Source organism: Panthera onca, chromosome D1 (genome assembly GCF_046562875.1).
Source record: "Panthera onca isolate mPanOnc1 chromosome D1, mPanOnc1 haplotype 2, whole genome shotgun sequence".
Lineage (NCBI taxonomy): Eukaryota > Metazoa > Chordata > Mammalia > Carnivora > Felidae > Panthera > Panthera onca.
In genome coordinates, this window is record NC_138348.1 from 51,808,527 (window position 1) to 51,836,311 (window position 27,785).

Here is a 27,785-nt window from a genome sequence, read left to right on the forward strand (position 1 = left end):
ATATTTACTGAGTGCTTTTATTTGCCAGGCACTGCACTAGACCCTGGGGAAACATCAGTGAATAAAACTCAGTCCCTGCCCAAGCGCTCATGGCCTAGTGGGGGATAGAGACAAGTAACCAGGCAACTACAATACAGTAATGAGTACTAGGATACAGAAGTTCAGGGAACTATGGGAGTGCAGAGGAGGGGTGTCTAGCCCAGTCTGCAACGGAGATGGGATGTCAACTTGAAAACTAAGAACTGAACAGCAAGTAGGCACAGCCAGGCAAGCAATAGGGAGAAGAGCAACCTAGGCAGAGAGGCCAGTGTATGTGTTAGCCCTGATAGGACCAGAGTGCAATTCACTTTGAAATGAAAAGTGGAAGGGGAGTGGCTAGAGGAGGGCTAGGGAAGTGAGGCAGCAAGGAGTCACACTGGGCCTGTTCAGGCTCATTAAAGACTTTTGTCTTTAGAGGAGAAAGGTAGCTGTGATGCTTTTTCAAGCACAAGTTTGATGGGATGGGAGAAATCTAAGGTTGTGGAAAGTAGTCCTCATGAGGCTTGAAACAGTGTTATACAGACCCTGGCTCCCTTACATTGGATAGTCTAGTGGCCCTGGCCCAAAACCCCAAAGCAAGCATGAATGCTGAGACTCATTCACAAACATTGGAGCACCTGTGCTGGGTGCCAGACCTCATCAGGTGGATGAGAGGTTGAGGGTGCACCCAGGTGTTGAGCACTTATCAACTTTGTGTGGGACAAGAAAGTACCCCCAACAGCACTTTGATTCAGTCAGGGCCTTGGTACCATCACTTCTGTGCTTCTTGGTCAAGGAGAGCTCCAGAATTTTTCAACATTCTCCCCTACCTCTCTCAAGAGCTGGAAGAAGGGGACAATCCAGTCAGCAGATTGTCATAGCACTGAGATCCACACAGCCTGATTTTGCTCTTTGTCACTGACTCTGCAGCTTCCAGGCAGCCTTTCTGGGTTTTGGTCAGCCTGCAGTCATCTGACTGGAGCTTGATTATTAGGTTGGGTGGTCCACATACAACCCCCCACTTTATGGGCCACTGGGGACTTCCAACATGAAATGTACTGAATCTCCAGGTGATTGGGGGCAAGATCTAAAGCAGAGCTCAAACCATAGCTACACCACTTTCTAAGTGAGTTAGCTGATCAGGGTTAACGTCTGGGGAGCCAAGGGCCCTCAGTTTCTTCCGCTGTAAAACACATCTAATAAAAGAAGATACCTATTAAGATTATGAGTATTAAGGAGATAATATATGTAAAGTGATTCGTTATGTGTCTGGCACATAATAAGCACTCAGTCCCTGTTAACTGTTATTATAATTTGTATTATTTACCACCGGGGCTGCTTTTCCACAATGTGATGATTCTGAATTGCTCTGGTTTTTTGGAGTGTGGAAGGGAGTCGCTGGATGGTTTGAACCATAATCTCCTCGCGAGGGGGTCTCCTCACCTACAGCCAAATCAAGTCCCCCACCTTTCACCACCCCGTCCGCCCCTTCTCCTAGCGCTTTGGGTGCTGTGCTTCCACCTGGAGGCCCTTCCGTCGCCCAGAGATCCATGCCGAGGTACGGACTATCCCGTATCCCCCTGCCGCAGCAGAGAGCACACTAGCATATTCCCAAGGAGCCCCCGAAGAAAGCTGGGAAGTGCACCTCCTGGAGGGCCCGGACCGGCTCCCAGAGTCCGAAATCTCTGCTGCCCAGCTGCGTTTCCTTGACGGAGCCTCAGCCCAGTTCCTGAGACCTGCCCCGGAGCGGTCGGGAGCCAGAGGCAGCTGGCAGAGATCGTGGATCCGGGATCCGGCTCACGCGTTCCCCAACCCGCCGGCTGAGGCAGCTCCCGTAGGAGCCTCGAGGGGGTTGGGGGAGCCCGGCGGGTGGGGTAAAAGGGGGCGGGGCCTCCGCGGCGGCGGGCGGGCCGTGGGTGGGTCTTCAGCACTCGAGCCGCCCCCTCCCCCGGCGGGTCCGCAGCCCCGCCCCGGCCCCTCCCTCCGGCCTGTGCGGCGGGTCCGGCGGCGGCGCCGGCGCGGGGACAGGCGGAGGCGCGGGACGTGGGGCGGCGCCGCGGGCAGGGCCGGGCGGACGGGCGCTGGCAGCGGGAGCAGCGCCGCGGGCCGCTCCGAGTGGCCGCATTCTGGGCCTTGGCCCTCCCATCCTGCTCCGCCGCGGTGAGTGCGACGGGCGGCCCCCAGGGGTGCGTTTGTGTCCCTGTTTGCTCGGGTCCGCGTCCAGGTCCGAGCCGCGGTGTGTCTGTCCGAGTGTCTGTGGGTGGGGGCACAGATGCTTTTCAAAAGCTGTGCCTGTCTCTGTCCACGTGAGGCGTGTCCGTGTCTGTGAGAGCAGTGGGGGGATTCTTCGGGCTGTGGCTGCTCACGTGAGGTCCATGTTTGAGGGGGGAGGCGCGGGTGGATGGGTGATGGTTCCTTGGAGGAGCGCGGGGTTTGGTAGCTTGTGTATGTTGGCGGAGGGTGTCGAACGCTGCGGCCGAGGGTGGTGGTGGTTTGGCGGGTGGGGTTGCTGAATGGAACTCTGGAATCTTGTGGCCCAGCTTGTCTGAAGGGTTCCTTTCTCCCTGGGTGCAGACACTTCCACCCCTAGCTTCCCCCACCATCCTCCTCAGCCACCCAGAAGCCCACCAGCTAGGGTGGAGGACACTCTTTCCTCCTCTAGAGCTGCTCCCTTGACAGGAAGCCTGATCCGGAGGCTGCCTGTTGTAGGAAAAGACCCCTCTGGTTCCCCTTCAGCCTGGGCCCTGCCTGGAGGACCCCAGGCCCCTCCCTGGTTCCAGCCTCCTCCCTTCTGGACTTGGCTTCAGATCCTGGGCTGCAAACCTGCAGGGACAGATGGTTGCAGGTTGGAGGGGCAGGCTGCACCCCAGAGAGGTCGGTCTGACTGAAGGCAGGTCCTGGGCTTGTTCCTGGTGTGGGGGTCTCTGATGTGGACAGCATACGCCCAGGACTAGCCCCAGTAGGAAGATGAAATCTGGAAGGTTGGAGTCGGTGCAGAGGTCTTTTTCACAGGTCTCTCCCCCTGTTTGTGTGTCCAGCTCACCAGTGCCCATTCATCCCCTAAGTAGGGCTCTGGTTTGCTGCAGAATTGCAATCAGAGCTGCAGGCCTGACAGGTGCCCTGCCTCTCTTGGCTTACATGCCACCAGTGACAGAGCACTTACTACCTTATGCTGTGGGGAGGCTTTTGTATGTTAAGTAGAGGTCTTTTTCCTTGGAACTTTGTTCACTTGTCTTGTTATTGCCTGTGCTTTTGAGTCTCTGTCTGGTGAGAGGGAACTGCAGTGATTTAAACATGGCTCTCCTGTCACCAACATATACTGAGCACCCTCTGTGCCAGGTGCTGCCTCAGCCACTTAGGGGACAATGGCATTCTTGCTGAGAGAAGAGCTTGAGCAAAGGCCCATGGTTGTGATAGTACAGCCTGTGTTCAGAAAAACAGAGCAAAACCATATGGCTAGAGAGAGGGTGTCCAGAGGGAGTGTCATGGGTGCCCTAAACTTAGCAAATGTTTATTCTGGAAGGGTGGTGGAAGCAGCTGCACACCTAGCTTTACCGTGGAAAGCAATCAAATCCTCAAGGTGGTACAAGATGGGATTTAATCATGGCACATATTACAGTCTGTAGGGACCTTTGGCTGGAAAGAGAACCCAGGGGATTGCAGATTTGGAGAACAAAAAGACCCTCCCCATCCCAATTTACAAGTAAGGGGCTGGAGTAGAAACTTGCCCAGTGTCTTACCTTGCCTTAGTGAGATTAGTGTCAGAGTCAGGATTGGCTCCTAAATCTCCTGACCTTTTAACTTTGACACATTTTAGAAGCAGAATATAGGATATAGTCATAGCTGGTATCTGAAAGGTGAAAGAACAGGAAGAATTGAGAAGATTCCCAGGGTTCTGGCTGGTGTGGCCAGGTGGATGATGGTACCTTTTGTTGAGATAAGAAACGCCAGCAGGAAGAGTAGGTTAGGGGGAAAATCAGTTTTAGACTAATCTCTATGCATCATCCACGTAGAGATTTTTAAGATAGAGCTGGGTATATGGGTCTGGTGTGCAAGTAAGTTTTCTGCACAGGAGATAAGGCTTTGAGAGTCAAGTGGATGGTTACTGAAGCTATGGGAGTTGATGAGATTTCCCAGGCAGAGTATGAAACTAAGAGAAGAGGTCCTGGATCAAAGACCTTAGGAACTAAACATTTAAGGAATGAGCAGTGAAGGCACAGCTAGAGAGGCAGGTGGAGAGCCCTCCTTGAGTGGGTTGTGAAAACATCTAGGACAACCTCTGCCCTTTCAAGTCTTGCTCTCTCAGTCTTGCTCTCTTGCCCCAACTGGTCCATGTTTCTTAATTTTTCATGCTTCTGTTCCTTTACTCACTGTTTTCCCAATGTACCTGTCAAACTCCTTCAAGAGTCAGCTCATATATCTCTTCCTCTGGAAGCCTTCTTTATTCTCCCCCACCACCTTCAGAGTTAGATACTTCCTCCTCTTTTTGTCCATAATAGTTAGAGTATATCAGTATCATGACACGTACCACATTATAGTACTGTATTTCCATGTCTCTTTCCCACGCTAGTCTGAGAATTGGTGAAGGACTGGGAGTGCAGCTGTTTCAGCTCTGTGTCTCCAGTTCCAAGTTCAAGAGCCTGGTCCAGAGTATGCCCAGGGAAGTTTGATTGTTTGATAGGTTAATCAGCTGATTAAATGGTTCATCCACCTGCTCATTCTGGCAGTGATGGGGGAGATGGCACTGTGAATTGCATCACTTTCCTTCCCTGCCAATCTTATTGAAAGGATTCCTTTGCTTTCAGGACTCTATCCTTCTAAGGCTTCATCTGTCCCAGAGAAACCCCAAAACTGTAACCTGTAGTCATTTGTCACTTTTCTGAGGTCTCCAATGATCAAATACCCTTGGGGGCTAGTGGACAGGAACGAGTCATTTTAGGAAGCAAGTGAGCCTAGATGACCTCTTGCATTGTTTTTTTTTTTTTTTTTTTTTTTTTTTTTTATTTTTGGGACAGAGAGAGACAGAGCATGAACGGGGGAGGGGCACAGAGAGAGGGAGACACAGAATCGGAAACAGGCTCCAGGCTCTGAGCCATCAGCCCAGAGCCTGACGCGGGGCTCGAACTCACGGTCCGCGAGATCGTGACCTGGCTGAAGTCGGACGCTTAACCAACTGCGCCACCCAGGCGCCCCCTTGCATTGTTTTTTAACAATGCCGTGGTCACCTACCTCCAGTCACAGCTGTGTGAAGCATGTATACTGAGACTCTCGTAAGTCTGTAGGAGGAAGTCATGGGGGAAATTGGATGCTGCTTGAGAATTTGGAGAAACCGAAAAGCCTTGAGACACATCCTTTGCAGATGCCAAGGATCTAGTGGAGTCAGCACTGGCTTTCTTCATCTGCTCAAAATCAACTTCCTCCTCACCCTCTGGATCTGGCTTCCTTTCCTCCAGCCCCTGGAAACCATACTCCCTAAAGTTAGTGACAGCTTCTTTTTGGCTTTAGATCCTGGGGATTCTCTGCAGTGTTTCACAATGAAGATTGTTCCCTTATCCATGAAGCTTCTTCTTCCTTGGTCTTCATGATATCTCTCTTTCCTGTTTCTCCTGCCTCTCTGGCCATAACCTTTTCAATTCCTTTGCAAGCTTTGTTTCCTGGACCTATGCCTTGAATGATGAAGTTCCTCAGAGCACAGTCACAGTCTCTCCTTTCTCTCCTTATGCTCTGTCTGGGTGATGTCAGCCAATACCATGGCTTCGGGCACCATGTCTACACCAGTAACTCCCAAATCCCTATCTCCAGGCCGCTCTCTTTCCTAGGCTCCAGCCTAACTTTCCCACTGCCAGCTGGACCTCTCCACTCAAAATGCCCAATAGGCTTCTCAGATCTGTCTTATTAAAACCCTGAACTTATCCTCTCATCCAGCTGCTCCTCTCCTAGAGTTTCCAAGCCAGAAAACAAGGAATCATCTCCAGTTCTTTCTTCTCCATCTACTCTTCACATCACACCAACCAGTCATCAATTTCTGTTGATTCCTCCCTGTGAAATCTACTTCTCTCCACCTCCCCTTTGCTTCTTCCCTAGTCAAGGCCGCCATCACCTCTCCTGTGGAATATCATGCAGTCTCACCTTTCCCCTGGTAACTTCTCTAAACAGTTTTTCACACAGCAGTCAAAAAAGCTACTCTTTTGACTCTATTACTTTCTACTTAAACCCTCTTTGCCCACCTAAACCCCCCACCCCCCCACCCTACCCAAGGTTTCCTTTGCTCTTTGGATGAGGACTTAATCCCCAAGCAGGGAAGAGTAAAGTCTAAACTCTTTAATAAGGCCAATAAAGCATTGTATGATCTAGCTCCTGCCTATCACTCCATCTCATTTCTTAGCCCACCTCTGTCACAGTGCGTGATTCAGTCTCCTGATGCAGAAGGCACCATGCTTTGTAACTCTTACACATCCTGGAGCTCTCAGCATGAAAGGCACTTTCTTAGGAGAACTCCTTTGACTCCCAACCTCTAGTAACCCCCCTCCCCTGCCCCAGCTCTAGGTTAGGTGACCTCTGTGCTCCTGGAGCAACCTGTGCTTCCCCACAAAGCCTTCCATATTACATTGCAGTCACCTATTTGTTAGACTGGAATCCATGAAGGCTGCACTGTGACTATTTATCTTTGTGTTCCCAGTCCTAACAGAGGTGTTGAGTGAATGCTGATTGGGGAAATGAAGTGCCTTTAGAACTGAGCCATAAAAGATGGGTAGGATAAGGGATGCAGGGATGGCAGTGGCAGCCTGAGGAAGGAGGGTGGAATCTCAGGTTTAAGTTCAAGATCCTCCAAGTTTCTGCTGTGATAAACAGTCCACTTAAACCATTGCCTAGAGGACTTTGGGGGCAGATCTGTAGGGCACAGTGGGATGGGAGAGGTGGGAGTAAGAGCCCAAGAGAAGAAGGGAATCTTAGTGATTCAGGCTGGGGTATGGCCTCAGCAGTTGCATGCCTGGCAAGTCTGGGTGGGGAACTGAAGCAGGAAGGGGAAGGGAGGGAGGAGCTGTCCGTCCTGGATGTAGCCCAGTCCCCGCCCCTGTGTGACAGGCTGGGAGAGCCCCTTGGGCTTGGAGAGAGGCGGAGCCTGACATCCAGCTGCCCTGGCAGGGCCCAGTAGACTACTCCTACTCTTCTTCCCAGCCCTCCCCTTCATCAGACAGAAGCTTCAGCTTGGCTCCCACCTCCTGTTCCTTCCTCCAACCCTCAATCTGTCCTCTTCCTGCTATGTTGTCCTGGTGTTAAGTCTCTCTGGAGAGAGAACCTCTGAGTCCCAGTGCCCACATCAGGAGAGGATGCTCTCAGGGATGCCCTTCCTATCCTGTTCCTACTCATTCCCACCCTTCTATAAACATAAGACACATGCAGTTCAGCCCCCTGTTCCTCCTCAAACCTGGAGAGGGCTCTGGACTGGCCCCACTGCATGCATGTATTCATTCATTCATTCATTCATTCATTCATTGTCTTTACAGAAGCCCATGATACATCTAGCTGGGCACAGATAGTTGTTACCTGATTCTAGTCACCTCCTATTTTGAAGTAGTCCAGCTATTTTTCTGCCTTTCTTCGTGGCCACATTTCTGTCATGAATTGTCTATGCCACTGTGTTAATTTCTTCATCTCCATTCATCATTCAACAACTCTAACCTGGTTGCTGTCCCTACTGTGCCACCGGAAGCAAACCTGGTGGGCATTCCAGTCTTCATCTTACTTCACCATCTCTTCTTTCTGGAATCACTCTCTTCTTTGGAAGAGTCCCACAGTCTCTTGGTTTTTTTCTATTCCTTTGGGTTCTCCTTCACTCTCCACTCTCTGTCTCTAGGAGGCCTCATCCATTCTCATTGCTTTAAGTGCTGTTAATATGCCAATGCTTCCAAAACCAGACAGGTTCTATTCTATTCCTTACTTTACATCTCTACCCAGATATCATATAGCGTCTCAAACCTAGCATGCCAAAACCGGAATGCCCCAGATCAGTTCTTCAGCTTTTACTATCTCTAGGCATGGCCTACCACTTCCTTAAGTGAAAAACCTGGGAGTCATTACTGGCATTCCATTATCCCTCTCACACCCAATCTGTTGTGATGTTTTTTTGATTCAACCTCATGAATATTTCTCAAATCATTCTACCTTTTTGCCTATATCTCTGCCAATACCCAACATCATCTGACCCAAAGAACTGAGGCAGCTTCCTAACTGGTCTCCCTGCTTCCACTCTAGCCTCTCCGCAATCCTCATAGCTACCAGAAGAGCTTTTTAACTTTGTTTTTATTTTTTTGTAAATTGGACCATCCCTCCTCCTCACCCCCAATCAGGATAAAGTCCAAATTCTTAACCACAAGGTCCTTGGTGATATCATTTCAGCCTCATTTCCCGGACTTACCTCTTGTCTTTTATTCACTTTGCACTGATCACATGGTCCTTTTGGGTTCTCAGTGAGCCTTCTGCCTAAGAACTTTCATTCCTGCTGTTCCTTCAGCTCAGAATGACTTCCTTCCCTCAGTCTTTGATGCCCCCACCCTCATCCCTACCATTTTCCTTCCAACCCTCAGAGCTCGGTTTACAAGTTACCTGCTTGGAGAGGCTTTCTCTGATCACCCAACCAAATCAGTGTTGTTTCTCATAGGATCCTTTCTTTTTTATAGCACTTCCTTCCCCTGCAGTTTATAAGTATGTATTTGTTTATTTACTTTTAAAACATCGCCATTACAAGGACAGTGACCATATCTGTTTTGTTTACGCTCTATCCCTAGTGCCTGTACAAAGTAGGCACTTAATAGATATTTGTTGAACTATGGAATAATTATTCAATAAATATAGATCAATCCTTTATGTCAGGCTTTCTGCTAAGTGTTAGGGATAAAAAAGTAAAATATCATGCCTGCCTTCAAGAACTCTTCATGCAGTGGAAGAAGTAGAGCAGTTACAAGGATATTATAATACAGCATATTTGGGCTAGAATGGAGGAAATACAGGGTATGTAGGGATACAAAGATGGAATACCTAACCCAGACTTCAGGAAACCAGGGAGGACCTTCTGGAGGAAGTGACATTTATGTGGAGACCTGAAAGATCAGTGGGAGTCGGCCAGACAAAGGGGGGCTTGTAAGAGGATCTCAGGCTAAGGGAACAGAATGTGTGATGGCCCAGAAGCAAAAGAGAACAAGGAGTTTTCCAGGAACTGAAAAGAAGCCAATGTGATTTTTTTAAATAAATGTTTATTCATTTTTGAGAGAGCGAGAGAGCATGAGTAGGGGAGGTGCAGGGAGAGAGGGAGAGAGAGAGAATCCTAAGCAGCCTCTGTGCTGCCAGCGCAGAGCCTGAACTGGGTCTCAAACTCATGAACTGTGAGATCATGATCTGAGCTGAAATTAAGAGTCAGACACTCAACCGACTGAGCCACCCAGGCGCCCTGTGACTGATCATATATAATCATGAGACTTGAGGTAGTAGAGGGAGGTATGGAGCAAACAAAGCTAAACCTTGTTGGCCAACATAAGGAGTTTGGACTTTGTTCTCTGGACAATGGAGAACCAGTGAGGGATTTTAATAGGGAGTAAGTAACAAGATAGAACCTGTGTTTTAGGAGCCTTGGTCTAGCTGCAAGGGAGATAGATGAGAATGCACAAGCAAGGAAACAAGGATACCAGTTAGGAGGCTGTTGTTGTATCACAGGAGAGACTCAGTAGGATGAGGATTCGGGGAAGGCAGAGGAAGTGAAAGATGGGTGTGTCATTGAAAGTGGGCATCCTTGTACTATGTACTCAATAAGCACTATCGCAGATTCTCAAAACATCCATTTGAGGTATGGATTATTCCCATAATTCCAAATCAGGAGACTGAGGCTCAGAGAGGTTGTATGAATTGCCCAAGGTCACATAGCTGGTAAGAGGCTGAGCTGGGTTTGAAACTCAGTCTAACCCTAAGTCTGTGGTTTTTTTTTTTAATTTTTTTTTTTTAACGTTTTATTTATTTTTGAGACAGAGAGAGAGCATGAACGGGGGAGGGGCAGAGAGAGAAGGAGACACAAAATCGGAAGCAGGCTCCAGGCTCTGAGCCATCAGCCCAGAGCCCGACGCAGGGCTCGAACTCACGGACCGTGAGATCGTGACCTGAGCCGAAGTCGGACGTTTAACCGACTGAGCCACCCAGGCGCCCCTAAGTCTGTGGTTTTAACCAGAGCACCATGCTCAGTGGTCACTCAGCCCACCTCCCTCACCCTGTTCCCTCCCAATCACTGCCTGTCCTGCCTCTGTCTGGAAAGAAATGGGGTTAGTTCTCTGCAGGGGATTTGAGTGGTGAGATTAGGTGAGGAGAGGAAATGTGAGCTTCCCTAGAACTGACCATGTCTCTGTACACAGGCTGGTGTGAGTGGTAGGAGTCATCCGTGAACACCATGGCGAAGAGGGAGGACAGCCCTGGCCCAGAGGTCCAGCCAATGGACAAGCAGTTTCTGGTGTGCAGCATCTGCCTGGATCGGTACCGGTGCCCCAAGGTCCTGCCTTGCCTGCACACGTTTTGTGAGAGGTGAGAGGGTGTGTGTACCAGGGAGCGATGAGGACCTTGCCGCCTCCCCTGAGAGGGGGTGCATGTATAAACCTATAGGAGGTGAGGAAAATGGGTATACATGTAGGGGAGCAGATGTACCCCAAACTGCAGGAGGTGAGGGTTTGGTGCAAGAACGTGTGAGAGAGGACCAGAAGCTGCTAACACTGGGCTGTGGTCTCTGCCCCTTCCCAAACCAAGGCAGCTTTCAACACCATCAGAGAAATCAAACAGAGCCCAGACTCTCAACAAGCTGCAGCCTCAGAAGAGTTTGTCACCAGTGGGAGGATAGAAGAAGGCCTGTCCTTCCTTCCCTGCTTATCTTCATGGTTGTTCTGAGGCGCTGAGTGAAAGGCAACCACCCCCTTTAGGCTTTATCCATTATTTACTCATTCAACAAATATTATTTATTGAGCATTTCTATGTGCCAGACCTGTCCCAGGCACTGGGTATGATAAGGAAACAGGTATCATACTTGCTTTTAGAGTATAGTTAAACAGAAAGCCAGTGATCAAAGGATCATACAGCCAGATTATAGATAAATGTAAGTATTGCCCCCTTCATAATGCTGCACCTGAAGTGCTAAGATATGAGAGTTTAGGTAGGATCTATTATAGTGTGGAGAATGAGGGAAGGCTTACCTAAGGTGTGATGCAGAGGGTGCACTATAGTGAAGGGTGCACTAAAGTTAGCTAAGCGAAGGGAGCGCTACGAGCATCCTAGGCAGAAGGAAGAACGGGAGAAAAGGCGTGTGGCTTGAGGAAATGTGTCAGGTAAGAGGAAATGTGTCAGGCTGGAGGAAGCCAGGTGAGTCTGGAGCACAAGTGTGACTGAGGTGGTGAGGGTGAAGCCAGACAGGCAGGTGGGGCCCATACTACAGGGGCTTTGTACACCTGTTAGGGAACTCTGCCTTTACCCTGAGAGCCTTTGGTCCCTGGGTCTTCTTGCCACTGCCTCCACCCACACCTTCCCACTGATTCCTGCCTTCGTGGAAAGCTGGCTCTGCCACAGGGACACTGCTCCCCTTCCAGTGCCCCTTCACCCCCATGCTCTTTAAGATTTCAGCTCTGCTGCTCTCTCTCCTTTGTCAGCTGGAAACACTCTCAGCCTTCTGGCCTATTCCAAGCTCTTCCATCAACCTGCATGGCTTCATGACTCACTTTGGCCTCTTGGTTCTCGACTGTTTCTCCAGGAACATCCTCCTTACCACCTCAGTCATACTTTCTCCCAGTTGTGCCTGGACCTTGCTATCACCCAGAATAATATCACTTCTGTGGTCATAACTCTGGCATCCCACTCCTGGCTCCCATTACTCCACTCCCACTATGGCATCTTTAAGTGGGTGTAGACGCCTAGCCCCCTCAACTCTTCCTTTTCCCAGCTGCCAGCTCCATCCCTTCCCCCTGGGATGGCTGACCATCTGATTGGCTGCCATGTTCCCTCAGGTCTTTGTTCTTTTCAGAACCTATGCAGCAAACGTTCAAAACTGGATCAGAACTGTAATTGGACATCTCTGTGCCTCCTCATAGGCCCAGATCACTGACAACTCCTGGAGAAAACTAGTGCCTGAGAAATTATGATAGTAGTAGCTACCATGTATTGATTGCTTATTATTTGCCAGGGACTGGCTAACTGATATACATGCATTGAATTACTTAATCCTCACAATAGATACTTTATTACCCCCATTTTACAGGGGAGTAAACTAGGGTTCAGAGCCACTGAGTAATTAAGAAGTATTTCTGAGGCTCTGTAGTAAGTAAGTAGCCAAGGTCTGAATCCAGGTTTGATTGTAGGGCCTTCACTGTTAATTACTACTCATTCATTTATCTCTTGGTCCCTGCTCTCAAAGAGCTTATGCTCTAGTGGATGGTGACTGACAGTAAGCAAGCAAACAATCCAACAGGAGAGTCACAGCTTGTGCTAAGTGCTTTGCAGGAAATAAACAGAGTGTGTGGGGATGGTTGGGCCAGGGGCTCTTCTACATAGAGTCATCAGGGAAGGCTTCCCTGAGGAGGTGACATTTGACCTCAGACCCAAGGATGAGGAGACAGACTTGCAGATTGTTCCAGGCAATGGGAAAAACCCATGCCAAGGCCTTCAGGAAGGAGTAGACTGGGCATGTTCAGAGATCAAAAGAAGCGAGTGTGGCTGAAAGAGGAGGATGAAGTGAGGTCCAAAAGCATCAGGACAACTCATGGAGGAACTTGGTTTTAGGGAAGTGTTTAGATTTTATTTTTAAACACAATGGGAAACGATGGGAAGAGATTTTTTTTTTTTTAAGGCAGGGAAATAATGTGAGATAAATTAGATTTTTAAAGCTCACTCTGGCTGCTGTCCAGAGAATAGATTACAGAGGAGCAAGAATGGAAAGAGGAAACCAGTTAGGAAGGTAGTGTAAGCCAGGTATGCTCAACACATAGGAAGGAGGTCTTGACGAGTTTGCAAGTATTTTGGCTGAAATTCAGATTTCAGGATTGATGCAGTGACTGGAGATGAGAAACAGGAGGTGGGGGAAGCATGGGAATAGACAGCTGAGGTGAAGTGGAGGAAAAGATTACTGGGTGTGAGGAGGTCAAGGAATTAAGAGATCCTGTTGGTGGATGGGTCACGTCGTGGATGTCAGAGCCCCTGAGAATGATGGCAGGAGTGCATGGATGGAGGGCCTATTGGGGGGGTGGCAGTAACAGAAGAAGAGAGTGAGCCAGAAAAAAGACTTCAGTAACTGGGGAAGCACCCATGAGGTCAGTGGAGATAATAACAGGAGGGGTGGTAGAGACAGAAGGCTTGAGCTTCCAAGGAGAATAGAAATGTCCCAGTTGGGGGCAGGGAGGACTCAACCCCACCTGGCCCTAAGGAATGTGGAATGTGAGACAAGCCACTCTATACTTGAGAGGACTGCAGGGAAAACTAGGTCACAAATAAGTTAATATTTGTGAAGCACTTAGAATCGTGCCTGGCACCTCATGTTTGTTAAATAAATAAAAATTAATTAATGCAGATTCAGAGGTGTAGAGAACATTAAGAGGAGAGACTGAGGATATGGGAAAGTGTGCACCATGCAGATCTTCCCTCCACAGATTCATAGTCTCCCAACACAGCCACAGTCTGTGTGTTTCTAGCAAGCTGTCTCTCGTCCTCCCTCCAGTGACTAATCCCAGCCCTCACCAGTCTCCTGAACCCCTCCTTCACTCTCAACAGCTGATCTTGCCTGAGGCGAGTGAAGCATGGTGTCTAACTTCACCCCTGTGCTCAAGTGCATTCACCTCTCTTTCTCTCTTCCCCCATTCACAGGATGGCCTCTTCAGCCAACCTGAACCATTACCCCCTCTCAGAGACCTGTCCACACTTCTTGTCTCTTCTATGTCTCCCTCTCTACTGGCTTCTCAATGCATAAACATGCTCAAGGCTCCCATTACAAACAGATAAGAACTCTCCTTTGTCCCTTTGTCCCAGCTAGCGGCCAAGCAGTCCTTCATTCCCCTTCTTCCCCAAACTCCCAACCTCCCATTCATTCTTCAACTGGCAGCAGTCAAGCTCTCCTCCCCCCCACCCCTACCCCACACTCACCCAGTTTTCCTTACAGACGAAAGTACTCTCACACTGGCCAAATTCAGGGGGCATTTTCCAATCCTTTCCTACCCTGACTCCTCAGCTGTTTCTGACACCGATGACTGCTTCTTCCCTCCTTCTGGAAATGCACTAGTCTCTTTGCTGTCTTGACAGTGTCTCTCCTCTTACCTCTCTACTGGTTCCTCTGCTCTCCTTGTTCAGTATTTCCTGTGTGCTCTGCATGCTCTTGGCACTGAATCCAACTTTTGGGCTGATCTCAACCTCTTCTGTGGCTACAGAGGCCTTCTCAGTGTTGATGGCATCCCCATCTCTCTGTAACCTGCCTTTTCCCCAACTGTCTGCTGCGCCTCACCTCCTGGATGTCCCACTGTTCCAGGTCAAAGCTGAAAGCCTTTATAAACCACTCCTTTTTCTGTGTTTCTCATCTTAGTGATTGTTACCACCATCCACTCAGTCCTCTAAGCTAGGAATCTGGGAGTCAACCAAGACTCATCTCTCACTCTCCATATCTACTCAGAGCTAACACCTCCCACTGCTTTACTTCTTAAATACTTCTTAAATTTGTACCAGCTCATAGTCTACACTGCTACTGCCTAATTCCAGGTTTTTCTCATCTACCACAAGATCTTTTACAAGATGATTGCAAGAGTATCTTGGCTAAACACATGTTTTGTCTTGGATTTGAATCCAGGCTCCAGTGCTCACTAGCTTTGTTACCTTGGATGACTCACCCTTTTTTAGTGTATTAACATAAACATAAAGCACAAAGCATAGCACCCAGCACTTAGTACTTAATAAATGGCAACTGGATGATGATGATGATGATGCTACCATACCCTGTCTGCTGTCTCACCATGTTCAAATTTATTCTCCACACAGAGGCAATGAGGAGGATAAAATGTAAACCTGGCTGTACCATGCTCCTACTGCTCCCTATTGCTATTGGGATAATTTCTAAGTTCCTTATGTGGCCCATGTGGCCCTCCATGACTGGCCCCTGCCTCTCTCTCCAGACTTCTCTTACATTTCTTGCCTTGGACTTGGTCTCCATCCATCTCAGACTGCTTCCCTACTTACATGATGCTGTTTCTGGCCACCTTCTGTGTCTGGAACACTCTTCCTCTTCTCCCTGCACTTCTCTTTGGTTAGGCTAACAATGAGTTATCCAGGAAGATTTAGCTTACAACACTTCTTCTGAAGCTTTTCCTGGCTGTTCTCTTCTCCCACCCTGGGCCAGATGCCCCTTCTGTGCATTTCCTTATCACTGCATGTACAGTCTTCTTTATGGTAATAATAAATAATATAATACCCTGCAATATATAGTGGTTGCCATGAGTCAGCATGTGAGCACTTCATATTTAATCCTCCCTCAAGCACCCTGTGAAGTCTGTGCTGTCTCCATTTTACAAAGCAAGGATCCTTGGCTCATAAAAGTTAAGTAACTTGTCAGGGGTCATGCAGTATAATAGATGACTGACCTAAGAATTGAACCCAAACAGCCTAACTCCAGGACCCATGCCCTTATCATTATACTATTTACTTCTCTAAACTCTTTCTGTGACTTTTTTTTTTCTCTGTAGATTTGGAAGTATTTTAGAGATAGGCACTGTGTTTTATCTTTGTATTGCTAGAGCTTTGCACAAATTTGGCAAGAGTAGGCAGTAAATGTTTAATGACTTAATGGGGGGAGGGGCTAGTTGCACATTTTCTATGAGAAGGGTTTGTAAACACCTGTGGAAGGTGAGCCTGTGTTTGTACACACTGTGAGGAATGCAGATCTGTCTGCTCTCCTGAGAGAGATTAGGGATGTGTTTCTACTCAATTGTGAAAGGTGAGGCCTTTTACACCCGTTGGCAGGACAAGATGTACGTGCCAACCAGAGAGGTTTCAAAATGAAGTGTACAATTGCAAGAAGGATTGGCATCCTTGGACGGCATGAGGAGGGATACACTGTTTGCCCACCCCTCCTTCCTTTGACTCCCCCTCCTCCCTGGTCAGATGCCTCCAGAACTACATCCCTGCCCAGAGCCTGACGCTGTCATGTCCGGTGTGTCGGCAGACGTCCATCCTCCCCGAGCAGGGTGTCTCCGCACTGCAGAACAACTTCTTCATCAGTAGCCTCATGGAGGCCATGCAGCAGGCACCTGATGGGGCCCACGACCCCGAGGACCCCCACCCCCTCAGCGCGGTGGCTGGCCGCCCCCTCTCCTGCCCCAACCATGAAGGCAAGGTGGGCCCAAGCAGGCCCAGTGAGGCCAGGACTTGGGGTGGAGGGGGAGGAGAGGTTGGGGGAGGGGCTGAGTGGCCGTGGGTGAGAGGGTGTTTCTCTGGATGAGTGGTCCAGGTAGGGGATGCACCTGGAAGGCAAGGGGCAAGGAGGGCAGATGGGGAGGGGAGAAGACAAAGAAGCTTGGGGTGTAGCCGTTGCCTGACTGGAGTGCTTATGCCACCAGACGATGGAGTTTTACTGTGAGGCCTGCGAGACGGCCATGTGCGGCGAGTGCCGCGCGGGGGAGCATCGAGAGCACGGCACCGTGCTGCTGCGCGATGTGGTGGAGCAGCACAAGGCAGCCCTGCAGCGCCAGCTCGAGGCGGTGCGCGGCCGGTAGGAGCCTGCTGGGGACCTGGGCTAGGGGGGCCATGGGCAAGCGTCTCAACCGGGGCAGCGGGGAAGGGGAGGGACGTTGGGGAGGCTAGAAATAAAATTCTTAGGGAAGGCAGGGAGGTTGAGGTAGGGCGTCTCCTAGAGGGCACAGTATAGGGTGCCCCCTGAGAAGGACCGGTTTGGTGAGGGCATCCTCAAGCAACCCGGGTATGAGATGTTTCCCTTCCCCAGACTGCCACAGCTGTCCGCAGCTATCGCCTTAGTGGGGGGCATCAGCCAGCAGCTGCAGGAGCGCAAAGCAGAGGCCCTGGCCCAGATCAGCGCAGCCTTCGAGGACCTGGAACAGGCGCTGCAACAGCGCAAGCAGGCTCTGGTCAGCGACCTGGAGGCCATTTGTGGGGCCAAGCAGAAGGTGCGTGTGTTCACCCTTCCCTACCACCACCCACTGTGACATGGCTGTATTGCCTCCACGCTTTCTCTGCTTTCCACACCTGGGCAACCCTTTCCCTAGACTATACGTTCTGCCTCCCGACACGGTCCCATTGGTACCGCGGTATCGGTCTCCTGCCCATACTCACCTTGCAATTCTTTCATGCTATAGTACCGTAAGTTCCTAAGGAATCACAGAGACCCTCTCTGCGCGACCAACCTTCCCCTGTCCCCTCCTCAGGTGTTGCAGACCCAGTTAGACACACTGCGTCAGGGGCAGGAACATATCGGCAGCAGCTGCAGCTTCGCGGAACAAGCCCTGCGCCTGGGCTCGGCCCCGGAGGTGTTGCTGGTGCGCAAGCACATGCGAGAGCGGCTGGCCGCGCTGGCGGCTCAGGCCTTCCCCGAGCGGCCACATGAGAACGCGCAGCTGGAACTGGTCCTCGAAGTCGATGGGCTGCGGCGATCGGTGCTCAATCTCGGCGCGCTGCTCACCACGAGTGCCACTGCACATGAGACCGTGGCCACGGGTGAGGGCCTGCGCCAGGCGCTAGTGGGCCAGCCCGCCTCACTCACCGTCACTACCAAAGACAAGGATGGGAGGCTGGTGCGCACAGGCAGCGCGGAGCTGCGCGCGGAGATCACGGGCCCCGACGGCACGCGCCTTCCTGTGCCGGTGGTGGACCACAAGAACGGCACGTATGAGCTGGTGTACACGGCACGCACTGAAGGCGAGCTGTTCCTCTCAGTGCTGCTCTACGGCCAGCCTGTGCGTGGCAGCCCTTTCCGCGTGCGTGCCCTGCGTCCTGGAGACCTGCCACCTTCCCCAGACGACGTCAAGCGCCGCGTCAAGTCCCCCGGCGGCCCCGGCAGCCACGTACGCCAGAAGGCGGTGCGCAGGCCCAGCTCCATGTACAGCACGGGTGGCAAACGGAAGGACAACCCCATTGAGGACGAACTTGTCTTCCGAGTTGGTACAGATGGCTGAGGGCTGAGCCAGATGGGGGCGGGCAGTGGGCAGGGTAGATCTGGGAGGGAGGCTCAAAATGACCTAAGAGTGAATTCTTTTTTCCCCCCTCCCCTGCCTTCCCCACAGGAAGTCGAGGAAGGGAGAAGGGTGAATTCACCAATTTACAGGGCGTGTCGGCAGCTAGCAGCGGACGCATAGTGGTAGCAGACAGCAACAATCAGTGTATCCAGGTAAGCATCTTTCCTGCTCTCCTCTGACCCAATAAAGGTTCTCAAACTATAGCCTCCTGAAAAAACAGGGTACAGGTCACCTCCTGAAAGGTGAACCAGTCCTTAAAGATAGTATCAGTCCTTAAAGAGCAATGAATCATAGCACCACCCCGCACCCACCCACTTCCACTGGCCACGCTATCCAATACCCTGGCAGTTAGGCCCCAGGGTGTTCCTGTGCTTGCAGCCTCTACCTCCCAGGCTGGGGCTCAGGCCAGACCAGCTCCTGGACTCCGAATATCTGGTTCATTCTTCACACCCCTCTGTCTCCATTTGAGCCTCCACCTGGCTGGCTTACTTACTCCCCTTTACGTGGTCAGGATGCAGGCTCTGCCCTCCCCTGCTTCCTTCTCATGCCAGCCTGGCTCCAGAGTGTCTGTGTGGGTCTCTGCAAACATCTGGTTTGGCTACCCCCAAATGGGGGTAACTTGTGAAAAGAGGTGTCTTCCAGAGGCTGCAGTGTAACCTCACAGGTGGTCCTGCTCTCCATGCTCCCAGTCTCTCACATACCTGATTCAAGCATCTGCCATACAAATGGACGTGGCCGTGCTGCGCTTTGAGCTCCTTAAAGCCAGGAAGCGTGGTTTTCTCTCTGTATTCCATAGAGTGAGCCCAGAGCCTAGTGACAGGCACCAGCTTGGCAAACACGGTATAGCAGTTAAAAGCTCAGGCTCTGAAACCAGACACCTGGGCTTGAATCCTAGCTCTGCCACTTACTGACAAGTCATGTGACCTCCCTAGCTTCTGAGAACTCATGTGTAAAATTAGGAAAAGAATACCTCATGGAGTTGCTGGGAGCATTAAAATGACATAATGCACTGTGCGTGACACCTGGTGAACCTTCTAATGTTAGCTATTGTTAAAAATATCATTGTCCAGGTGGAGACTGTAAACAAAAGCCAGGAGGTGGGAAAGTGCTGGAGGAGGTTGTTCAGGGAACTGGAAGGATCCCAGCCGGCTAGAGGTGGATTACTATTAGAAGCCCAGTAGCTGAGGTAGCGTTGTAAATGGTTTTAGAGAGGATGCTGTGGAATTTTAATTTTATCCTGTGCAGGATTGTTTCTAACTACCATGCACTTCATTCAGTTCTTGCAAACATTGTATCAGGTGGCAAAACTTTTCTTGAGGATTCTTACTTCACTACACCTATACATTTAAAATGTTTTTAATGTTTATTTATATCTGAAAGGGAGAGATACAGAGCATGAGTGGGGAGGGGCAGAGAGAGAGGGAAACACAGAATCCAAAGCAGGCTCTGTCAGCACAGAGCCTGATGCGGGGTTCGAACCCACAAACCACGAGATCATGACTTAAGCTGATGTCAGACGCCCAACCAACGTGAGCCACCAGGTGCCCCCCTACACCTATACGTTTAAAGTCCTTCCTAACCCTGACTGAGTACTCCTGTCATACTTCCAGCTCTGCCAAAGGTCTGTCACCTTAGTGTCAGCTCCTCCCAACCCCTGCTTTCCATGTAGCAGGCTGAAGGTGCCAGGAACTTTTCCATGACCACATTCCCTGTACTGTCCCACCTGCTTTGATTCCTCTGCTATTCCTAAGAGCAGAGGAATGAAGAGGTGCAGGGTAGCACATGGCAGCATTTGGGTCCAGCCCAGATAGCGAGGGAGGGATGAGGTGAGTAGGGCTGGTGCCAGGTCCCTACTCAGTCCCACCCTTCACCTTCTAGTTCTTTTCCTTCTTCTTATGCCAGGGATGCCTTCTGGCACAAGAGCTGAGATTTGGGAAGCCTTCCCAGGTGTGCACACACATGAGTGCTCGCATGCACACAAAGATGCATGTTGCTTTGTCTCCCTGATGAGGGGCTGGGGAATTGAGAAAGAGGGCCTGGAGCAGCCCCCCTCCCCTCCAGACACCCGCCACTCCTGTGGCAGCCCTCCTTCTCATTCCTACTCCCATCAGCACCCCAGCAGCATAACCACTAGGACCTGGACTCTCAGATCCCCGAGCTGAGTTTCTGCTTCTTTTATTTTGGGGTCCCCCAGCTTGGTATGGACCGGGCCCCAGGTGGATGTTGCCTTCCCACTTCACTTCCCAAACAGAGGTTTTGTGACCTTGTGAACTTTTCCTCCTTTGGACGGTCTGTGGTGACAGCTGAGACAAATCCCTTCATTGTGCTGAATCAGCATCAGCTGACAGAAGGGAAAAATATTTTGTGATTTTGAATGAAGAATTTTATTTGTATATATTATATCCGTGTGTAGTCATCTTAGTCCAGAAATTTTATCAGCTCTTCTGTGAAGACTTCCTCGTTTCCTTTAGGAAGAATATTAATCACATTCTCCTTTGAGTTCCCTCCACCTTTGCTGTCACATTTTTCATACTTTACCAGAATCACTAGTTTGTTTTGTTTTGTTTTGTTTCGTTTTACTAGTCTGTCTCCCCTCAACTAGACTCAGATCCTGAAGTTACTTAGTGCTACTGTGGTATAGGAGAGAGATGTTAAGGACCAGACTAGGGCACCAGCAGATTCTAGAGAGGTTAAGAAAACAAATGTGTCAGGTGATAAGGGCCATCACATGTCAAAGGAGAAGAAGGGGTCAAGAACGGCAGGACTTGGTGCACCGGGTAGCTGGTGCTGCCTTTCAGGAGCAGGCCTGGGTATAAGTTGATGAATTCTCTTGCACACATGTTGAGTGTGATATGGCTGTGTGGCACCCTAGTGGGGATGGCCAGTTCTGTCTGAGCTTGAGCTGAGGAATTCATGTACTTGTTGCTGTACCAGTGCTGCAAATGCAGTAACAAATAAGGCAGACAGTCCCCGTTCCACCTGAGGCTTACATCCTTTGGAGACAAGGGTGTTTAGCAGTTAGTTCCAGAAGTGTCATTTGTTAGCAAAAGAAATGTAAAGCATGTATCATGGAGGCCTACCTTTATGCGTATATATTGATTTAAGGGCTGGAGTTGGTCATTAAAGGCTTTTCTGAAGAAGCGACCTGGAAATTTCTAAGAATCAAAAGATGAGTAGGAGTTGGCTAGGTGTCAGGGGTGGGATAGGATAGGATGGGAAGAGCCTACTCCATTCCCCCTCACCCCTACTCCAAGCCTCAGCGTTGAGCCGGAGACTGAGCTGTTCAGACTGGAGGAGGCACACGTGCAGCCTCACTGCTGATCTGGCAGCACCTTTAGTCCCTCTTGCAAGATGGTGCCTCCCTCTCGTGCTAGCTAGTGCTGGCCTGCCACAGGGGACCAGGGCAGACCCTGGGCTGTGCTGGCCTGTCAGCTGAGGGCATGATAGAAGTCCACATCAGGAGGGAGGACTAGTTCAAACAGCCCTGCAGGCATGAGAGATGGAGCAGGGGCAGGGAGCCTAGCCCACTTAGGGGGAGCAGGTCTGGATGGAAGAGCAAGGGCAAGGCCCAGAACTTGCGTTCCCCAAGGCTGCTCCTGGCTCTGACTCATCTTGTGTCCCTAGAGTCTATAACAAAGCAGAGCATGTGAGACTTGTGTAGTGAGTGATGTTTTGGCTGTGAAGGAGAAGCAAGAGGCTATAGAGGGAGGAAGAATTGAAGGATGGGAAGACCTGAGTATGTTGGGTGGCTAAGAGAGAAGGTAGGAGAGGGGAAAAGGTCAGAAGGTTCACTCTGTCCAGGAGGAAGGTTACCTTGTCAGCCCCTTGGCCTGGATGTGCTCATCCTTGTCCACCACCCTGCCCTTTCTTGTGTGCTACCAAGTCCTGTTGTCTTCCTCCCATGTCTCCTGAGTCCATCTTCACTCCAGCAAGTACCCTGGTCAAAGCCATCATCACTTCTCACCTGGACTAGTGCAGTGCCTCTGGCTACCCAGCCAGTGTCCAGTGTTGACCCCTCCCTGCAGCCAGAGTGCTCTTTCTTAAAAGCGCCCATGTGGTTTTTTCAATACCACTAAGCAACTCTCAGTGGACACTGACCAGGTGTCCTGCAAATTTAACTCCGTTTTGACACTGTTTACCTATAGAGATAGCATCACTTCCCACAAGACTGCCCTCACATCAGATGCCAGTCACAAGTCTGGGTTGTTACTTGTGCTTCTTACTGACCAGCTATAAATTGGAGTGTCATATGACCCCCTCCTCAGGTTCTATTAATTTGCTAGAGTGACTCATGGAACTCAGAGGAGCATTTTATTCCGTTTACCAGTTTACTACAGAAGATACTATAAAGCATACAGACGAACAGCCAGATAGGGAAGTACAGAGGGTGAGGTCTGGAAGAGTCATTACTGCAGGAACTTTGGTCCCTGTGGAATTGGGGTGCGCCACTCTCCCGGCACCAACATGGAGGCACTTCAGATCTGTACCATTCCCCTCTTCTCCTTCTCAGAGGTTGGTGGATAGGGCTGAAAGTTCCAACCCTTTAATCATCAGGTCTTTCCGGTGACCAGCCTCATCCTGAAGCTTCATAGGGGCCCCACCCTAAGTCACCTAAGTCACAAGGGGCTCCTTGTGAATGACAAAAGACAATCCTATTAATCAGGAAATTCCAAGAGTGCCAAGCACTGGGGACAAAGACCAAATATATTTCTTGTTATACTACAAAAGCAGATCTCATCTTGTCACTCCTCTGCCCAGAAATTTTCAGTGAATTCTCATTATACCCAGGGGGTACTTTACTCCTGCTGTTCATGGGAGTGCTCCCTGCAATCCAGCCTCACTGGATGAGCAGTGCCCATACTGGACCCTGTGCCTTTCACACACTGTTGACTCTGCTTAAAGTGCCTTTCCACCTCCTTTACTGGCCAGCTTTGGTTCATCTCTTGGCATCTTTATTAGGCTATTAGCTCAGATATTCATCTTTCAGAGCCTTTCCTGGCCAGTCCCCCTCATCTCTCTCTTATTCTTTTTTTTTTTTTTTTTTAAGAGACAGAGTGTGAGCAGGGGAGAGGTAGAGAGTGAGGGAGATACAGAATCTGAAGCAGGCTCCCGGCTCCGAGCTGTCAGCACAGAGCCCAATGCGGGGCTCAAACCCACGAACCATGAGATAATGACCTAAGCTGAAGTAGGATGCTTAACTGACTGAGACACCCAGGTGCCCCATATTCCCTCTCATATTCTTACAGCCCTGTTCATACCTGTGCTACATGTCACCTCAGGTCTGCGGCCTTGTCTGATTCTTCACTGTACCCCCAGCATGGTGTCGGTAAATGTTTGTTGAATGACTGAATGAAAGGGGGGGTCTCCTCCCTCAGGATCTTGCTCCCTTCCCTCTGTGCCCACAGTCTCTCCCCTCCTCCCCGCTCCCTCCCTTGCTCCTCTGCTCCAGGTTTTCTCCAATGAAGGCCAGTTCAAGTTCCGCTTTGGGGTCCGGGGGCGCTCACCTGGGCAGCTGCAGCGCCCTACAGGTGTGGCAGTGGACACCAATGGAGACATTATTGTGGCAGACTATGACAACCGTTGGGTCAGCATCTTCTCCCCTGAGGGCAAATTCAAGGTGAGAGGCCTACTGTCACTGTGCTCTGCATTCCTAATGGCCAGCTCAGGTGACCATTCTAGTGCCTCCTGCTGGTCAGGGTCTGACCATCCCCAGCCCAAGGTTCTCCTTTAGTGTCCATCCCCAGCCCAAGGTTCTCCTTTAGTGTCAGGCTGGGACTATTCTCCCGACAAGGCAGGATAAAGGCCCTAATGGGTATCCCCTTCTTCCAGACCAAGATTGGAGCTGGCCGTCTCATGGGCCCCAAAGGAGTGGCCGTAGACCGGAATGGACATATCATTGTGGTCGACAACAAGTCTTGCTGCGTCTTTACTTTCCAGCCCAATGGCAAGCTGGTTGGCCGTTTTGGGGGCCGTGGTGCCACTGACCGCCACTTTGCAGGTATTGGGGAATAATTCAGAGATTTATTCTGATACCCCAGTCCCAGAGAACTACCCCGGATACCCCAGCTTCAACTACCCCCCCTATATCTTGGCTCCAGAGGACCCCCTCCCTTCACTATACCTTGGTACCATACCTGTCAGCCTCTGAGACCCCACCCCTTTTCCAACGCCCCAGCTTTATCATCCCAGATATTCTTCTCCATCCCACGCAGTATCCCATTTTACTGCCCTAGAGACTGCTTTGTATTTTCAGGGCCCCATTTTGTGGCTGTAAACAACAAGAATGAGATTGTAGTGACGGATTTCCATAACCATTCAGTGAAGGTCAGTGTCTTTCTTCCCCCTATGACCGCTGTCCTGACATCTTTTCCTCTTTCACAAGACTGCTCTCTCCCTCACCATTTTCCCCCCTTGAGATCATTCATTTGAACAATAAACATTTATGGCATGGCTACTTTGTCCCAGGTGCTATGCTAGAAGCTGGGGATACAGCGATGAATAAAGCAAATACGCTGTGTTCTTTGTTATGGTTTAGTAGGGGAGAGGTAAAGCAGCATATTGCTGTGTATTATTATATTACAGTATGATGTGATAGATTCTGTGGTAGGGCAGTGCAGGGCACTGTGTGAGGGCATGGTAGAAGCAATTGATTCAGGTGAGACTGAGAACCACCTAAAGCAGCAGGGGAACTAACCGGAAGGGAGAGAAGGAGGAAAGGATTTGAAGCAAGGAGGACAGGAGGAGCCAAGATTTGGAGATGGGAACCCTTAACAGTGTGTTCGAGAAACCACCAGTAGTTCAGACTGGGTTTGAAGAGGGAAGTATGGATCAAGTGTGGATGAATCTTGTGAACCCTGTTAAGGGGCTTGCTCTCTTCCTAAGAGTTATGGGGAGTCACTGAAGGGTTGTAGGCAGCGGGGTAATGCAGTGCTATGTCTTCGATCACTCTGGCTGGGGTGAGACTGGTGTCAGGATGATCCGTCTTTTGTAGTAATCTAGATGAGAAATGTTGAGGACCGCTGCAGGGGCAATATATACAGTAGGGTGCAGTTTTGAGAGAATCAGCAATTTGTGTTAATTCACTGGCCGTCAAGCAGAGGAGAAGGTGGAGTTGAGAACGACTCATGGCCAGATGGGCATTGCCATTAAAAAAAAAAAAGAAAAAAAAACGCGGGGAAGTTAAGCTGTTAGGTTTGATAAGCCGAAGGTACATTAGCTGGACCTATTCAGTAGGCAGTGGGAAACATGGATGTGAAGCCTGGGATGAAGAACTGGGCTGGAGCTGTAGACGTGGGGGTCCCCAGCCCTGGGGCTTCACCCTCCCCTCCTTGAAGGCTCTGCCCGAGGCCAGGTCCCCAGTCCCCAGCCCTTTCCCCTGCCAGGTGTACACTGCCGACGGAGAGTTCCTCTTCAAGTTTGGCTCCCATGGAGAGGGCAATGGGCAGTTCAACGCCCCCACAGGAGTAGCAGTCGACTCCAACGGGAACATCATTGTGGCCGACTGGGGCAACAGCCGCATCCAGGTAAGGCCCAGGGATGGCATGGGGGTGAGGCTTCCTGCTGTGCTCCGTGCACCAGCCCCCCCTCCTGCAACTCCCCTGCCACACCCCTGCAAATGCCTCTCATCCACCTGATCTCACCTCTCCCTCCATTGTCCACTCATTCCCCAGGTATTCGACAGCTCTGGCTCCTTCCTGTCCTACATCAACACGTCTGCAGAGCCACTGTATGGCCCCCAGGGCCTGGCACTGACCTCAGATGGACACGTGGTGGTGGCCGATGCTGGCAACCACTGCTTTAAAGCTTATCGCTACCTCCAGTAGCTGCACAGGGGCCCTGCCTGGCTCATGGAGGGACAGACATGGGGGGATTGGACAAGAGGGTCTGGCCGGGAGTTGGGCCGGACCTGGCAGCACTGAATGTGGGCTGTGGGCGTGGGTGCGCCCAGTGCCCTCCCTCTCCCCGTCTCCCAACCCCACGGTTGCACTTTATTTATTCGGTTCTTGCTTTGGTGACTGGGTGGGCCTGGACTGTGGTCCCAAGGATGTGTGCAGAGCTTCACCGTTCCCCCTCTCCCCACCTTACACGCCTGCCCTGTCCCCTCAGTCTGCCCCCCACCCCCCAGCCTGGGGCCAGAACAGCCTCTCACTCCAGGGCAAAAGTCCCTCTGGTTGTCTCCCTACCACACCATACACACTGACAGAGACAGCAATACCCCACCCCCCATATTAAGTAAATGTGTTCACCAAGATGGTTTTGTTGCTTTCTTGTGGGGTGGGGCTGCAAGGGTATGGGAGGGTGGGACTCATTCTGAACTAAAAGGTGGGCAAGCAGGCAGGCAGGTGATCCAGAAGCCTAAGAGCCCTGATGTTTTAAAGTTTCAGGAGTAGAACACAAGAGAGGGTGAACCCCTGGGACTCTTAGCCACCTACCAAGTCCCTGTCCCTGGGCCCATATCTCCTACAGAAATAGTAAGTCCTTTGGCTGTGTGCCCTACGGCTGAGAAGGAGCTTGGGAAAAAATGACCCTTGCCCAGAACCCAGCCAGCAGCTGCAGGGAGAATAGTTTGAGGGTATGACAGTAATTCCTGAAGCCCAGGCCTGGGTTGGGGACCTTGGGGCTATCCCAGGTGGAAGCCAGGTGTGGGAGACTCCATGGCCAATTTTCAAGCTCACTGCTGAAGCTGTGGAGCCCTGCTTCATCCTCCTGTTCCCCATTCCATGATCATCGCCCCTTCTCCACAGTGGAATGAGAATCCTCATACCACTCCTGAGTTCTAGTCCCCTGGAGTTGACTACCAGTTCCAGAGATAATTATAACCAGCACTCAGTGATTTGGGAGTCAGGGGCTCTGACTTCTCCCTCTACAAAAGGCTGAGGCTCAGAGGAATAGGGCATATGGCTGATGAAGGGCAGAGCCCAGACTGGAATCTGTAGCTGTCATACTCCTAATCTGAAAGCTGTAGCACTTAAACTCATCCTTGCATTCCTTGCACCTGGTGTAGTAACCGGCAGAGAAGGCACTCCACAAGGTTTGGGGAAGGACAGATCAGGGAAGGTTGGTTATGAGAAGCCATGGGAAAGCTCGACATTGTCCTGGTGTATGATTCCTGGGACTAGGATGGGAGGACCTGTCCACGGAGACCATGGGGGCTTTATAGAGATCAAGGGAGCACCACGCAGACCACATGGAAGTCTTGGTTATTTTCACCTCCCTGAGCCTCTTTGTCCCCACCAGTTGGGACCTGCTAGGCAGGTGTAGGGCCAGATGAACTCTCTGAAGTTCTAGGGCAAGTGTTCTTATGGGGCCTGCACTTCTGTCTCCAATTATGAGTAGGACTGCCTAGACCCATGCCCTGACCAGCATGGATAGTGTGCTCAATTATCAGTCACTCGGCACCAGTGCAGTCTTCCCCTGGGAGCTCTCAGGTGATAGTTTATTCCTCCTGCATTCCCTTCTTTATATTTATTTTTTTATTGAAGTATGGTTGACACATAATGTTATCTTAGTTTTTTTTTTTTTATTTATTTT

General features: G+C 50.6%; 1 protein-coding gene across 2 annotated transcripts; it reads left to right on the top strand.

Annotated features, from left to right (window-relative positions):
- Positions 1–1,984: 1,984 nt before the first annotated feature.
- On the top strand, positions 1,985–26,505 carry TRIM3 (tripartite motif containing 3). 2 transcript variants are annotated; one of them, XM_060605860.3, is made up of 12 exons: positions 1,985–2,204; positions 10,416–10,581; positions 16,171–16,402; positions 16,626–16,777; positions 17,009–17,189; positions 17,448–18,180; positions 18,303–18,406; positions 23,704–23,871; positions 24,084–24,252; positions 24,508–24,578; positions 25,637–25,777; positions 25,925–26,505. In XM_060605860.3, exons 2-12 carry the CDS (start codon positions 10,451–10,453, stop codon positions 26,075–26,077), a joined length of 2,235 nt encoding a protein of 744 aa, XP_060461843.1. In that variant the 5' UTR covers positions 1,985–2,204; positions 10,416–10,450; the 3' UTR covers positions 26,078–26,505. The 2 variants fall into 2 exon arrangements, with proteins under 2 accessions (XP_060461843.1, XP_060461842.1); XM_060605859.3 differs by having other exon boundaries at positions 1,985–2,178.
- Positions 26,506–27,785: the final 1,280 nt, after the last annotated feature.

Excerpts from the sequence above, each read along its gene's own strand:
- TRIM3 (XM_060605860.3), top strand. The coding sequence starts at position 10,451 with ATGGCGAAGAGGGAGGACAGCCCTGGCCCAGAGGTCCAGCCAATGGAC. Across the intron at positions 16,778-17,008 it reads CTCGAGGCGGTGCGCGGCCG|ACTGCCACAGCTGTCCGCAG; the intron begins GTAGGAGCCTGC and ends TCCCTTCCCCAG. Across the intron at positions 25,778-25,924 it reads GGGGCAACAGCCGCATCCAG|GTATTCGACAGCTCTGGCTC; the intron begins GTAAGGCCCAGG and ends CTCATTCCCCAG.